The sequence below is a fragment of the Loxodonta africana genome, chromosome 10 (assembly GCF_030014295.1).
Source record: "Loxodonta africana isolate mLoxAfr1 chromosome 10, mLoxAfr1.hap2, whole genome shotgun sequence".
Classification (NCBI taxonomy): Eukaryota; Metazoa; Chordata; class Mammalia; order Proboscidea; family Elephantidae; genus Loxodonta; species Loxodonta africana.
In genome coordinates this window covers 71,409,735-71,424,194 of record NC_087351.1, presented here as the reverse complement: position 1 = coordinate 71,424,194, position 14,460 = coordinate 71,409,735, and the positions used below count along the sequence as shown (strand labels likewise).

General features: G+C 38.9%; 2 protein-coding genes across 3 annotated transcripts in view; one reads left to right on the top strand and one right to left on the bottom strand.

Moving 5' to 3' along the window:
• GPR135 (G protein-coupled receptor 135) overlaps nucleotides 1-4,147 on the top strand; it is a 74,903-nt gene extending 70,756 nt beyond the window's left edge. The window contains 1 exon segment of the mRNA XM_064292542.1: nucleotides 3,791-4,147. The gene's annotated coding sequence lies outside the window, so the exon portion shown is untranslated.
• The window catches only part of DAAM1 (dishevelled associated activator of morphogenesis 1), a 199,467-nt gene continuing 185,787 nt past the window's right edge, over nucleotides 781-14,460 (bottom strand). For both annotated transcript variants that reach the window (XM_003408683.4, XM_023546213.2), the window contains exons 22-25: nucleotides 12,685-12,745; nucleotides 9,306-9,437; nucleotides 4,856-5,026; nucleotides 781-3,724 (exon numbers count right to left, since the gene is read on the bottom strand). In XM_003408683.4, coding sequence (XP_003408731.1) covers nucleotides 3,515-3,724; nucleotides 4,856-5,026; nucleotides 9,306-9,437; nucleotides 12,685-12,745 — 574 coding nt within the window. In that variant the 3' untranslated portion in view covers nucleotides 781-3,514. The remainder of the gene's footprint in view (nucleotides 3,725-4,855; nucleotides 5,027-9,305; nucleotides 9,438-12,684; nucleotides 12,746-14,460) is intronic.

The window sequence follows — 14,460 nt, the reverse complement described above, 5'->3', positions numbered from 1 at the left end:
AGCCAGGACAGTTTATTTCCGTGTGACTCCAAATTGGACTGAAAATGGTCAGGCAGCCAAAGTGATGTGGGGCCAGAAGAAAGCCTCCAACTATCAGAGAATGTTTACAAAACACATTCCTGGTCCTGTATAGGTGACATTGTCCATATTAACCTACATGATAAGTTTATTTTTAAAAAGGAAACACTTCAAAATGAAAAAGGTTTTGATTCTAGAGATTAGAAATTTCCTATACCTCCAGTTGAATAATTTTACCAGTAGCCCCACCATATATAAGATGAAACTGTGTAACTCATACGTAAACCAAGTAAAAAAATTGGTAGCATATGGTACCTGTGGACATATTGAATAATGCCATAACAGAAAGCTAAAAGCTTCTAAGCCCGGCATGTATAAGTTAAAATGTTTATACTTCTGATTTAATGAACAATTTGCAATATCTAAATTCAATGGTGACGAATACAAAGAAGTTTGATAATGACGTTTTAATAATAGAAATCATATATGTACACCTAATGAATTCATCTCTTTATTGCATATTGCTATTAAAAAAATGTACAGTCTCATAACACATACAACATTTTTTTTCTTGGTACTGTTAACAACAGTCTTGCACCTAAAGACTAAGCGGTTCCAAATACTAAGCTAGTAAGATACAAGACATATAATTAAGTTTACAAATTATAATGCTTTTTCTTTTTTGGCATTAATTTAAAAAAACAACAAAAAACTTTAAAATACACACCCAAGAGAGAAAAGTGGTTACTTATACCAGCACCGATCTAAAAAGTAGTTTTTTTTTTTTCAACAATGGCACATGGAATTACCTACACACAGCTTTTGAGGAAAGAAATCAAAAAGGGAAATGGCAAAGGAGGCCTACCAGGATGACCATTTCAAAATGAGGATGGTTAAATGGGCAAGAGGGACATGCTTAAAAACTTTGCTCCTTTTTGTGACTCTCCCTCCTTTTGTTCATTCCTTAAACTGTAAAACAAAGCCATTTTCAAAAGACGATTCCAAAACTGAGCCAGATTTTTCCTGCTATAAATAGAAAAAAATAGAGAGGCACTTTAGTTAAGGAATAGATGAAACCATCAATATACACGAAGTCCCCAGGTTACCGACGTCTGACTTTTGAACAACGAGCACTTGCCCTTTAATGTTACGTAAATTTGCCCTCACTTTGAAACGGCTGCAACAACTCCTACAGGGAACAAAGGCTTCATCACAATCCTCTTCACTTGCTACGTCACAATCACCTTCACTTGCTGCACACGTAGCTTTTAAATCACTGAAAAGGCTTCAAGCCTTGTTTTCACACTAACCCAAACCCAAACCACTGCCATCGAGTCGATTCCAACTCAGCAATCCCATAGGGTTTCCAAGGCTGTAAATCCCTATGGAAGCAGCCTACCACACCTTTCTCCTGAGGCGCCGCTGGTGGTTTTGGGTCTCTGACCTTTCGGTTAGCAATTGGTTGCTTTTAACCACTGCGCCACCAAATAAGAACTGTGTGCACCTGCTCTGACTTACCTACAAATTGGACTCAAAGACACACTCGGGAACGGATCTTGTTTGTAACCTGGGGACTGCCTGTGTCCCGCTCTTTCTCATTATCTCCAAGCTTTTTTGAGCAAAGTCTCCATCTGCACCTTCAACAGAGTGTATTTGTAGACCTTGGAAAATAGGAGTTGGAGAGCTCGGCCTCTGTATTTACGACCCTTTTTTTAATTTGCTAGTCATTTACTTTTATATAATTTGTAGAAAGTCACTAAGTTTGCAATGAGGAAAAAATGTAAAACCACAGCTCTTGACAACTCTTAACAGCACTATTTCACAGCTTTCACAGAGCACAGATAGCTCGCCATCTGTGCTAAGCATTACAGTTTATACAAATTATTTTTAAATACCATGATTCCTGTACAGTGAACACATTGGTAGTCTATTCGTCCCTTACTAACCCTATTGGAACGTAAGCTCCTTGGGGGCAGGGACTCTGTCTTGTTTACTATTGTAGTCCTACTATGCCTGGCACATGGTAGGTGTTCAATAAATATTTGTTAACTGAAAAACTCAATTTAGTGAGTAAATAATGTTTCTAGTGCAACAGGACAAACTACTCTCTCCACAGGAAACCCAACCACAACAGAATCAATGGAAAGAAAAGAGAGAACCTCTGCCCCCCTCCCCCACTACTAATAAATAAAGCAAAAAAAAAAAAAGAGAAAAAAGTAACAGTCATATATCATATAATTTAAGGATATTAAGAGCTGGTAGATTAATGGTAAAGTATCTATATTTTATTTTCTAATGTTCATTGTTTTTATTCATTTCTCCCTGAGAGCTTTATTTTTTGGACTGAAATATTACAGGTAGCTTTATGACACGCAATTTAAAATGACAACATATAAACAGCAAACCACTTCAAATGTACATAGAGATAAGCAGATCTCTGCATCTCTGTGGGTACTGTTGGCATTCTGTGCATTCGCTAAGTGTCCTTTTATCCAGGCCCATATTTACAGAAGACGCAGTTTGTCCCACAGAACAGAAAATAGGAAAAAAAAAAAAAAGCACCCCTATTTAAAAAAAAGAAAAAACCCTTTTATAATCTTTATTCCTTCAGAGAATTCCTCCTTTTAAGTCTTGGGTGGAAATTTTACTTTTAAAGTTTATATATCTATATTGTTAGAACAACAAGCACATTCTGACAGTCTTGTTCTTTAACAGGAGCATGGATTGCATTTAGATAAATGGTGTTCTTTCCAAAAGCAGTTTAAAGAAATCAAGAGCACTTGGCAGAGAACTCAATGAGATTAGAAAAACCGCCCCAAAATAGTTGATGCTCAAGTTTTAAATACATAAAAAATCCTGACTTTCTACCTAATTCAGATTGCGTGCAGGCTGTTCTTAATAAACACTTACGGACTGTAATCCCACACCAATGCCAGAAACTGTTCGCTGGTCCTATCAATTACTGATGCGATGCACCAATATCACCTTGTCAACTATCAAAAACCATTTTAAATCTATATATTTTCCAACACCAGTTCCACCAATGAAAATAAATTTCAAAGTATGCCAAGCTTGGAAACCTAAAGTATTTCACAAGCCTTTTTCTTCTTCTTTTTTGCTTTTTGTGTTTCATTTTCTTTAGGGAATGACTCTGTCATCTCTTTCAGGAGACAGTATTGTGCTTCTGAACAGTCATGGTGTTCAGGGACAGAAAATGAGTCACACTCAATATGAATGCATACGAAGGGTTTCTGAGCACATACATTAACACAGATTTTTTTTTAACCATACATATAGCTCTCCAGACAACATTCAGACTTCTATATACATTATATATATATATACATACATACACACACACACACGACACACGACACACACACTCACAGATGGAAGAAGGAATTGCCACTGTTTAGATTGCAAGGCAGTGTAATGAAACATTCTAGTCACTTCAAAGGACTGCTAACGAGCTTTCTAAAAAAGCGTTCAAGGAAAATTAGAAATTAAGTTTTGTGACTGGTCTCTCCCGGCCGCTGTCCGTCATCTGGTTGGTAATGCGTTTGCGATTCCGTTTCAGTTTAGAAAGGTCTTTGTCAAAGACTTCTCCTGAGCGCAAAGCTGAAACCAGGTCATCAAACTCTCCACCTTCTTCGCTATTCTCTTTTGCTTTTCTCATTTTACGTTCCCTTTCGCGTTGTTCTTTGAGCTGCAAAAAGACAAAAGGCCAAAGTTGATCTTGGAGAAGTGTCAAAATGTTTTATTTTCTTTTCAGGGGAGATGAATTCTGTAAGATACGACAACGTGTTGGTCATGCCAAACTATGTTCATCTATAGCCTAACGCCCTCGGATGTCACAGGGGGACAACTGGGACATGATGTCTTGTTGTAGAAGCAAAGACCAATGGAAAAAAAAAATTACAACTTTGTGGTGATTAGACCCACACCATCCAGATATTAGGTAAACCTCATGGCATTCTAGTTAAAAAAGAGCAATTGGGGTAACAAGTGTTTCTATAACAGAACAAGAAAAAGTTATTACTATTAAAAAGACCCAGGTGCTGGTTTCTTTTACAGAACAGAGAGACCAAAGCAAATGGCCATCAGACCACTCTCCTGACATCAAAGGCTCAGCCTGTATCTACCGTGGATGCCTGGAACTGGACTACACAAGAGTTGGTGTTATTAATAGTCAAGTAATACACATGCATTACAGAAAATTTAGATAATTCAGATAAGCATATGGGGGAAAACAGCATCCTTAATTCCAACAAGAGATAGTCACTGTCAATCTTTTTGGGCCTATCCCACCAATATTATCTTCTATATTCATATTTATTTTAGTTAAAAAAATGATTTCACACAGATATCATTTGGTAAACATTCTTTCATCATTAAATAGTCTCAGAAGACATGACTTTTAATGATTGCATAAATATTCCATTATGTAACTATTACATAATGGAATATAACAGCCTATTGGTAAACATTTAAAGTTGTTTCCAGTTTGAGGTTATTCTAAAGAATGCTGCTCTGGACATTCTCCTATTTAAATTTTTGTGCAAATTTATGATTATTGCCTTAGAACAGTTTCTACAAAATGGGATTCCAGATCACAGGATGGCTATATTTTCTAAAGCTTTGGATATATTTTCTAAAGCTTTGGATATACACTGTCAAACTGTCCAAGAGAAACTTTATGCCAATTTAACTCCCAGCAGCATTCTAGAGAGTGCCCTTCTGCCCTCAGCCTTGCCAACACATCAGACTGCTGTCTAAAAACCAAGAAGTTGTAGCAACAGAACTTCCAAGAGGACTGGCTAGTTAATTCTTCTCTTACCTGAGCTTCCATGCGAGCTCGGCGTTCTTCCTCCTCCTTCTTCTTTCTCATGTTTTCATTCTCTTGTTTGGCTTCTGACACAGCTTGAAGAAACTGATCAAAAATGCCAAAGAACTCATCGGGCTGTATTTTGCCGGCTTCTTCTCCAAAGTGCTTCACTGCTTTAGTAAACTAGAAAAAAAAGGTTTTAAGAAGTTCAGGGTTCCAAGGGAATTCCACAATCAAGTATCTCTCTAGAAAGACTAAGGTTCAAACTGAATCAAATATAATTTGATAGATTTCAGTGAGCCTATATTTTTGGCCGTTGAACAGGCCTATCAATTACTTTTAAAGTAAAAATCTTAATACTCCCCATCCTTTGCAACAATTTATTCCTGCCTACGTCATTTCAGCTTAACACCTACAATTGCCTCCTATGACTTTTTATTAACTAAAAAAAAAAAAAAAAAAAAAACAGTAGTAAAAACAAGGAAGTGAAATATTGTAGGACACAGCACCCAAGACATAAAACTAACAGCAAGCTCAGCAGGGGTAGAGAAACCTGTACTTTTAACTTTTCTTTCAAGTAGTTTAATATCATGTATTGGTGCCATATGGTCAATATTGAAAGCAAATGGGATCCAGTGCTTTTTAGCTGCTTTTCCTAGTCATAAATGATGCTGGGTTTGCTATGATATTTTCCTGGGCCTTGATTAGAAAACAATAATTGGGTTTGGCATCATTAATGTAACCTAAATTTTATGACTAAGGATACAATTTTATTCCAAACCCCCTTTCTCAAGAACTACTTCCAATGTAAAATCTTTTTAAAAATACCTAAAATGCCTAATCTTTGAGAATTTTTACAAATCAAAGAAAACAGAATATCTAGGCTCTTTTTAATTTTAATTATTTCTGTTTTCAGTTTTTCTAGTGGTTATCTTCATAACTCCAGATTATATACTTATGCTTTTACATATCTTATCACCTGTAGATAATATATACTGTCCAATATAAAGATAAATGTTACTAGTTGATTCTGTTGAAAGCCAACCAACAGACTTAATATTATTATGATCATTCCAATTATGTTCAGTGCCTGTTAAGCTGTTTGTTAGAATTATGCTTTCTTCTGTAAGGACCCAATGCCATTACTCTCAGGCTACTAAGGACTGTGTCTGTTCCCAGCTTCAAAGGCAAATAAATTCTCTTTTCATCCACTGAATTGACTACTTTAAAATTTTCCACATTTAAAATTTTCTTAATATTTATACCGTGAGGCATTTAAGCAGTCCCTGCCCCCGCCTCAAGTTTCTAATTGCTTTTTTTTTTCCCCTACACTGTTTGCCTTTATATTTTTAGTTTTTTTTTCTACTATTTCAGTCATACTATCTAGCTTTAGGAGACCCTGGTGGTGTAGTGGTTAAGTGCTACCGCTGCCAACCAAAAGGTTGGCAGTTTGAATCCACCAGGTGCTCCTTGGAAACTCTATGGGGCAGTTCTCCTCTGTCCTATAGGGTCACTATGAGTCGGAATTGACTTGACGGCAACAGGTCTATGCTGGTTTTTTTTATCTAGCCTTAAGAAAATGTTTTCAATATTCATTCTGAAACAAGACGATTTCAATTAAATATACATATGTGTGTATATATATGTGTATATTATGATATACATATACATCTCACGTACTTTGGACACGTACTTGGACATGTAATCAGGAGGGACCTTTTTCCGGTGAAGGACATCATGCCCGGTAGAGGGTCAGCAAAAAAGAGGAAGACCCTCAATATGATGGATTGACACAGTGGCTGAACAATGGACTCAAGCATAACAACGACCGTGAGGATGGCGCAGGACTGGGCAGTGTTTTGTTGTGTTGTAGATACGGTTGCTATGAGTCAGAACTGACTCAACAGCACCTAACAACAACATATAGGATATATATGGAGCTCTGGCAGCATAGTGGTTACGTGCTGGGCTGCTAACTGAAAGGTCAGTGGTTTGAACCCACCAGGCACTCAGTGGGAGAAAGATGTGGCAGTCTGCTTCTGTAAAGATTACAGTGCCTTGGAAACCCTATGGGCCAGTTCTACTCTGTCCTATGAGTTGGAATCAACTTGATGGCAGTGGGTTTGGTTTTTGGTATATATATGATTTTTATAATTATTTCATGTTTGTTAATTTATAATATTCTTTTCACTATTTTCCCTTCACTGAGTTGTTCTCAACATTATACTTATTTGGAAATATTCTACTAGAAAACAGAGGTCTTTAGGGAAAAACAACATTCATCACATGCCATAAAAATCTGCTAGCTTGCTCCACTGATTTTATAAGTTAATTTCTAAACATGGTATGAGTGAAATAGCAATAGTCTACAACTGAGTTTCTAAAACACACAAGTTCATGCACTTCAAGCCATCCTGAATGATCTTTTTATCTAGGAATTCTAATGATGATGAAGTCATGTATATTTTAGTCTTAGAAATCCAAAAACTAGGCCCAAACTAAAGTTCTCACGCTTGAAAAAAAAAAAAAAAAGTAGGTCTGGTGATTTATTTTTCTTAGGCCAAAATTAATTATCTAATTGATTCTTACAAAAGTATTTGAGCCCCTTGATGAAGCAGGCACCACATAGCCCAGGGGGGAAAAGTTCCTTCCTTTACAAAGTATATACTCCAAAGTGGCAAGTCATACACAGACATGGGTGGGATATACAAAACATAGCTCACAGTGGAGGTCTGAACCATGGTTGCTGACAAAACTCAAAAATATAACACAGACATCAGTTGACTGATTCCAATCATGGAATGTTTTAGTCATTTAAATAATAAACCCGTTGCCCTCGAGTCAATTCCAACTCATAGTGCCCTATAGGACAGAGTAGAACTGTCCCATAGAGTTTTCCAAGGAGTACCTGGTGGATTCGAACTGCCGACCTTTTGGTTAGCAGCTGTAGCACTTAACCACTATGCCATCAAGGTTTCCACTTAAACAATAATACTCTCAAATTATGGTGTTCTCATTTAAAAACATCTGAGGGAGGGGGTTAGAGCCCTGGTGGCACTGTGGTTAAAAGCTACAACTACTAACCAAAAAGTCGACAGTTTGAATCCACCAGTCACTCCTTGGACACCCTATGGGGCAGTTCTACTCTGTCCTATAGGGTGGTTATGAGTCAGAATTGAATTGACAGCAGAGGGTTTTGTTGGGTTTTTGGAGGGAGGGGATTAATACAGGGATTTAAGAAAAAAAAAAAAAGAAACCCGGAGACATTGGTTGACGGATTCTAATCATGGAATGTTTCAGTCATTTAAATAATAAACCCGTTGCCGTCAACTGGATTCTGACTCATAGCAACCCTATAGAACAGAGCAGAGCTGCCCCATAGTTTCCAAGGAGCGCCTGGTGGATTTGAACTGCAGACCTTTTGGTTAGCAGCCATAGCCCTTAACCACTACGCCACCAGGGTTTCCAATGTTGAGATTAGCTGATATTTTTCAACAAAGTCCACTTCTGAGCTTCATCGAGTATGTGTGTACACTTAAATAAACAATCATACATATCTACAATTGGACAGGTGGCCACCGAAAAGTGCCCTCTATTAAGTCTCAAATGGAAGAATCAGATTAAAGCAATAGAATGTTTTGGCATCTGAGAAGTAGTAGACAGTATGGAGGAATCCAGCAGGGTGGGGTAAGGATTAATATCATTTATAAATGAGAAGGGGAATGAGTGCCTGCGTATGTACATGGTGTGTATGTATTTGGAAGAGGAAATAGCCTAGGAAGAGAATTGTTAAAGAGAGAGAGAGAGAAGACTATAAAGGTCTTGATTATTAGTCAAAGAAACTTTTCCTCTACAGAAAAACAAAAATTTAAATGGTAAAAATCCTAAAAAGAAATGTCTTATTAAAAAAATTGAGTCCTGCAATGAGGCTGTGAATTAAAGTACATCCCATGTGGGTTTTTATATACCGGAGATTTAAGGGGGCAGTGAGTACACTGTCATCTAATCATCTCTCTCAGGCGAGCGTATTACCTAGAGGCACTGGGGCACATGGCTTTAGTCACGTCTGATCTCCCATTTCATCCTGCCCTTGGTTTTCAGAAACTACTCTATTCTGGTTCCCAGAAATAAATACTTCACTCCAACATCAACCAAGGGAAAACTGGCAAAGTATTTATTGGTTTTACCCCATTCAGATCCTTTGCAGACTTGCTAATCTAGAGGCAACACAGGCCAATGAGATAAGAAGGGTTTGTTTCAGTTGATCACAGGCTGGATATCGAAATACATCTACATTATACACAACAGTGGAATCTGGAAAACAGTTATCTCCTACTTTATTTCCTGCACTGTGCTGTTTGGATCCACTTCCTGCTGTTTCCTGCAGAGTAAAACATCTGAAAGCAGCCACTTAAAGCCCAGCCCTGTCAAACAACACTCAGTGTGCAATGGCGAAGCTTACCAAATCTTTAGCTTCTGCTAGAAGATCTTCAACGTCAGAGAAGCTGAAGCTGGCTACTGTGATGAACTGGCTGACAACGGACACAAACTTGTCTCCGGGCTGTGGGGGCTGAGATTTCTGATATTCCAGCTCCTTAAACGTAGGACACGGGTAACGTCATATCAGGCTTCCAATACTGGCACACCTTGTCACATATTCCATATGCCTCAAGTCCAATAAATCAGAATAGCAAAGACACCGAAACTTGCTCGAAAACATTTTGTAGTATTCTAGCTCATCACACCAGAGCCATGTCCATGTGCACACACATATTTCCAAACAGCAATTTAGGCAGTCATCTGAGTATTTGATCATTATGATTTCTCATACTGACCAGCTTTACAAAGTAAGTGGATTATCATTTGGATAAAATTAATAGATGAAGTTAAACAAATAATGGGATTGTGGGGGGCAAACTGAACTTCATGGGTTTGTGAGTGAGAGACTCTGATTGCCAATATTCTGTGCTCAGAATTCTGGTGCCCTTTTTTCTTTTCTTTTTTCCTTCTTCTTTCTCTTTTATCAAGTCTATTTACTTCCTAAACCATGGCATCTGGGTCAGTGGGATTTCAACTGTAGCATGTGCCACCATAACCATCTACCAGTTTGCTTCTTGTCCGTATCATTCTGTTTTTGTGAACAGGCAGGGGTATTAGTCTCTTGTTAATTGCCCACAGTCTCATTACCACAAGTGATGAATGCACAGGCGATTCAAATCTACTTTCAGTAACTAATTTCAACTATTTCCAACTGCACTTTCTCATGTCATTCTCACAAAAATCTATGAGATAGGCATTACTGTCCCCATTTTACAGACACACAACCTTAGGTTTATAGTGATTAAATTATTTGTCCAAAGTCAAGTAGCTGTTAAGTGAGAGTCAAAATTTAAACGCAGGCCTGCTCGGCTCCAGAGTCTCAATAACAACTATGCTGTGTACCAACTGGCTAAGACTGGCTCTCACTTATTTTCTTCTGTATCTGCAGACATACTAATAGTCAGCAGCACAGGGGTCATAGGCTATGGGCTCTGACTCACTCTAGCACTGACTAGATTCTTGGCAAGTTGCTCTGGGCCTCAGTTTCTTCACTTGTAAAAGGAGGGCAATATCCATTTCACCAGGAGAGGCAAATGAAATAACAGAATTGGGATCTCTTATAACTTATGGAGCTTACTCTGATAGGAGGAACTGCCAGGATTCTAGTACTCTGGTCCGGAAGTATATGTGGGGGGTAGGGGGTGGAGATGTGAAATAAATTTTGAAGAGTTTCATTAATGTATAATTTCATAAGAATTCCATCTTTGATACCTTCAAACAATACCTCAATTTGTGTAAAACATAATTAGAATACATGAATGTTTGGACAGGCCACGGCCTGCCTCCCAGTTTCCTTTTCCAATGCTACATCTTGAAGTTTCAGCTGCCAGAGGGGCTTCTGTAGCCCCTTTTCCTATGTAGATTGTGTTGCAGTGTACACAACACAGCGGCTGGAGAGATTTCATCAAAACAGCCTTTAATCAACCAGAAACACAGAACTTCCATGGGCCCCCTCTCAGGCCATGCTCTCCACCAGCTGCTGAGATACAAGGGTCACAGCATTCATTAGCAGGCTTTAGGGCTGCCATGCTCTCAACTCAAGAAACCTCCCACTGGGAGGAAATGGCAACAGAGCGAAGGTCATAAAACGAGACTGCTCCAAACTGCCCCAATCCACCCTGGCCTCCAAAAGCCCTGGAGGAAGGCCCTGTGGATTCGCATCAGAGTCTCTGGGCCCACTGGGGCTGGAAGGAAAATAGTCCGCCCAATTACTTCATCTCCTTTTGTTTTTTAAATAGCCAAAAAAGGAAGTAAAACTCACACGTGCCTTAATTCGATAAACAAAAACAGAAAACATTAGACACCATGGACTTTAATTTTTATTAGAGGTATGTCTTTCATAAATGAAACTGCTTTCTAAAGGATAGTTTCGTGATTAAAAAAAAGGGGGGAGGACTCATGGCACTACTGAGGAAGGCTTCAGGATACTGAAAGATACTCAAGGGATGGGCACTTTTCCAAGTGGCCTGAAAATCGGTCTCCTTCACCAAGAGCCAGACCAGAGCTACACAGACTTTCCTGACCAAGGTTTCCAATGATCCCTCTGCCAGGCAGTTCTCATCCTCTGGCCCTCCTCCTTGCTGGCGGCAGTGTTTGGGCAGTACCCCCAAGACACTGTGGGAACACACAGTCCTGTTCAATTTCCTGACCCCGCTCTGCCTCCAGTGGCCTGATTGTCTTTCCTCTCCCTGAGGCCTGGGCCCAGGTTGTTTCATATACCTGTAACAACCTCCCGCCTACATACCTATGTCTAGCCCATCCTTTTAGGCAGGGTCAGATTATCCAACAGGCAAGGGAAGCAAGGTGCTTACCTTGCTTACCAGATCCTCTGTAGTGAACAATTTCACAATTTTTCACTACATCAAAGATTCTGCTTCTAGGTATGGCTGGCATCGGTCTCTCTCCCAACCCCATAGCCCCTTCCTACAGAATCAAAGCCTCTTTTCAAATTTATAATCCTTGTCAAGGGTGGATGACCCAGTAAGCAAGTTATTGAAATCCACTACAGATTAGTAAGAAGGCACAAATAAGCCTGTGCTTACTTTGATCATTGAATAATCTGCCCCTGCTTCTAGGCCACAGCTCAAAATTAATCTCTTCCAGAATGAAAGTTTTCTCCAATGCTCGCCAATCATTCCATAATCCTCTGTACTACACTTAATCCAGCCCTCTTCCTCAAGGCACCTTTGTAATCACTGTGCTTGTCTGGATATGGCCATGCTGACCGAGGAAACATTCCCTGCACTGGCTGCTTTCGGACACTGCAACACCTAGAGGGGAAGGATTCTGAGTCATGGTGACCCCTTGCCTTGAGACATTCAAGTGTCTGCTCAATAAATACTCCTCAGAGGACCAGCTCTGAAAGATAAAGGAGAAGTTGTACTGCTTTCCGAGAGTGAATATCATATCCCAACAGAATGTAAGAACCGAAAGAGTTCTTGAAGACTAGTCCAGTTCGCTCATTGTAATGAGTTCTGCCTCACAGGGAACTGGTGGAGCCCAGAACTGGTGGGCCCTTTCCCAGCTACTGGCCCACTGACCCACACACACCATCCTGCTGCCTGCAATCAAGCTGCCAGGCTAAACAGGGCCTGCCTCTTCTTCCTTGTTGCTCTTTGTTTTAGTAACTGTTTACTTTGGGCAAACCACATTCCAAGGCAACCAGAGACTCATCTGCTGAAGATCCCCAGCACTAGAGAGAGTGAAAAGACTAGGAATTAAAATGAGAAACAAATACTCACTGTCTCTACTGCTTTCAAGCCACTTCTCAAGGTACTTATTTCTTTGTCCAGCTCAGTCATGCTGTTGTAAATAGTAACATTTTAGTAATCAACATGTGACTTACATGTAAATTGTTCATGCTTGGAAGGCCATGCTAGGTTATTTAAATTTTTTTAAATTTCCCTTCGATGTTAGATCTCACAGATCAGTTGCCAGTTGCTGTTGAGTCTATTCCAACTCATGGCAACCCCATGTGTGTCAGAGTAGAACAGTGCTCCATAAGGTTTTCAATGGCTAATTTTTCAGATGTAGATTGCCAGGCCTTTCTTCTGAGGTGCCTCTGGGTGGACTTGAACCTCCAACCTGTCAGTTAGTAGCCAATACCTGAGTCCCTTAACTGTTTGCATCACCCAGGGACTTCAGATCTTATAGGAAGACACTTTAAATTTATGGAATTATATTTGTTTTCTCACAGCCAGCAGGTATATTTTATAGGTTTAAAAACAGCAAAATCTCTTATGTGTGCAAAAAATATTTTATGTTTCAATCTCCCAAAAATCTTAAGCAAATTACTATAAACCCAAATCAAACCACTTACTGTCCAGTGGATTCTAATTCACAACAACCCTATATGACAGAATAGAGCTGCCCCATAGGGCTTTCAAGGAGCAGATGGTGGATTCAAACTCCTGACCTTTTGGTTAGCAGCTGAACTCTTAACCACTGTGCCACCAAACAAATAAACAAAAAAACCAAACCCATTGCCATCGAGTCGATTTCCGACTCATAATGACCCTAAAAAACAGAGTAGAACTGCCTCACAGGGTTTCCAGGAAGTAGCTGGTGGATTCGAACTGCAAACCTTTTGGTTAACAGCCATAGTTCTTAATTACTGTGCCACCAGGGCTCCCAAATTACTGTACGTGGATATATGTATACGTATATGTGGAAATAAATTCCCGGCCATATTTGGCTCCCTTTGAACAAGTAAAAGTGGCTTATCCACAATCACATTGGCATGGCATTTCTTCAGAGTTACTGTCCTCCTTTTCCCTAAAGCTCTAGTGATATGAATATCATAAGGTAATAGCTTAAGTTTCAATCAACAATGATTTTTCGTAAAGTTGCACTGACTAGTTATTTTCATTGTTGTTGTTTTTTTTTTGTTAAAGAGCAAGTTTCCTGGGTTTTTCCCACAGTGCTTTCTATTTGACGGCTTTTAAATACTAGAGATAACTTAATCCTTGCAGATAATTTACAACATGTAAACAAATTTATCAGTACTTCATTTTCCAGATTTCATGCCTTACACACTACATTCCTACCAAACTCTACAAACAAAAGGAAAAACTTAGCCTGCTCTTGCTTTTAAAATTATTGCAAAAAGATGTACTTTAAATATATGATTTTAAAAAAAAGAGTAAAGGGGGAGGGAAGAACAAAGCAAGGAAAACTGCCTGCTCCCCAACTCTTGAAACATGGTGTGAAATTTGTGGTAAAAAGTTTGGCAACTTTCCATTTTATTTTTAGTTTCTTTATTTGCATAAAGACTGTTTTCCATTAAAGGGTTGCCTTGGTTTCTGGGAGTATGTGCATATGTGAAAATTATTGGAAACACCCTTACATTTAGGGTTTCTATTTGCTTAACCCCATATCCTCATTTGACTAAGAACGCTCCTACTTGTATTTCAATATAACGGCCTTTTATAAGTTCTAGTGAAATCACATTCCTTTCCTATACTCTTAATAGCTCAGAAAATTAAGTTTGGTGAAAGTTATAAATTGTATGCTGCGGT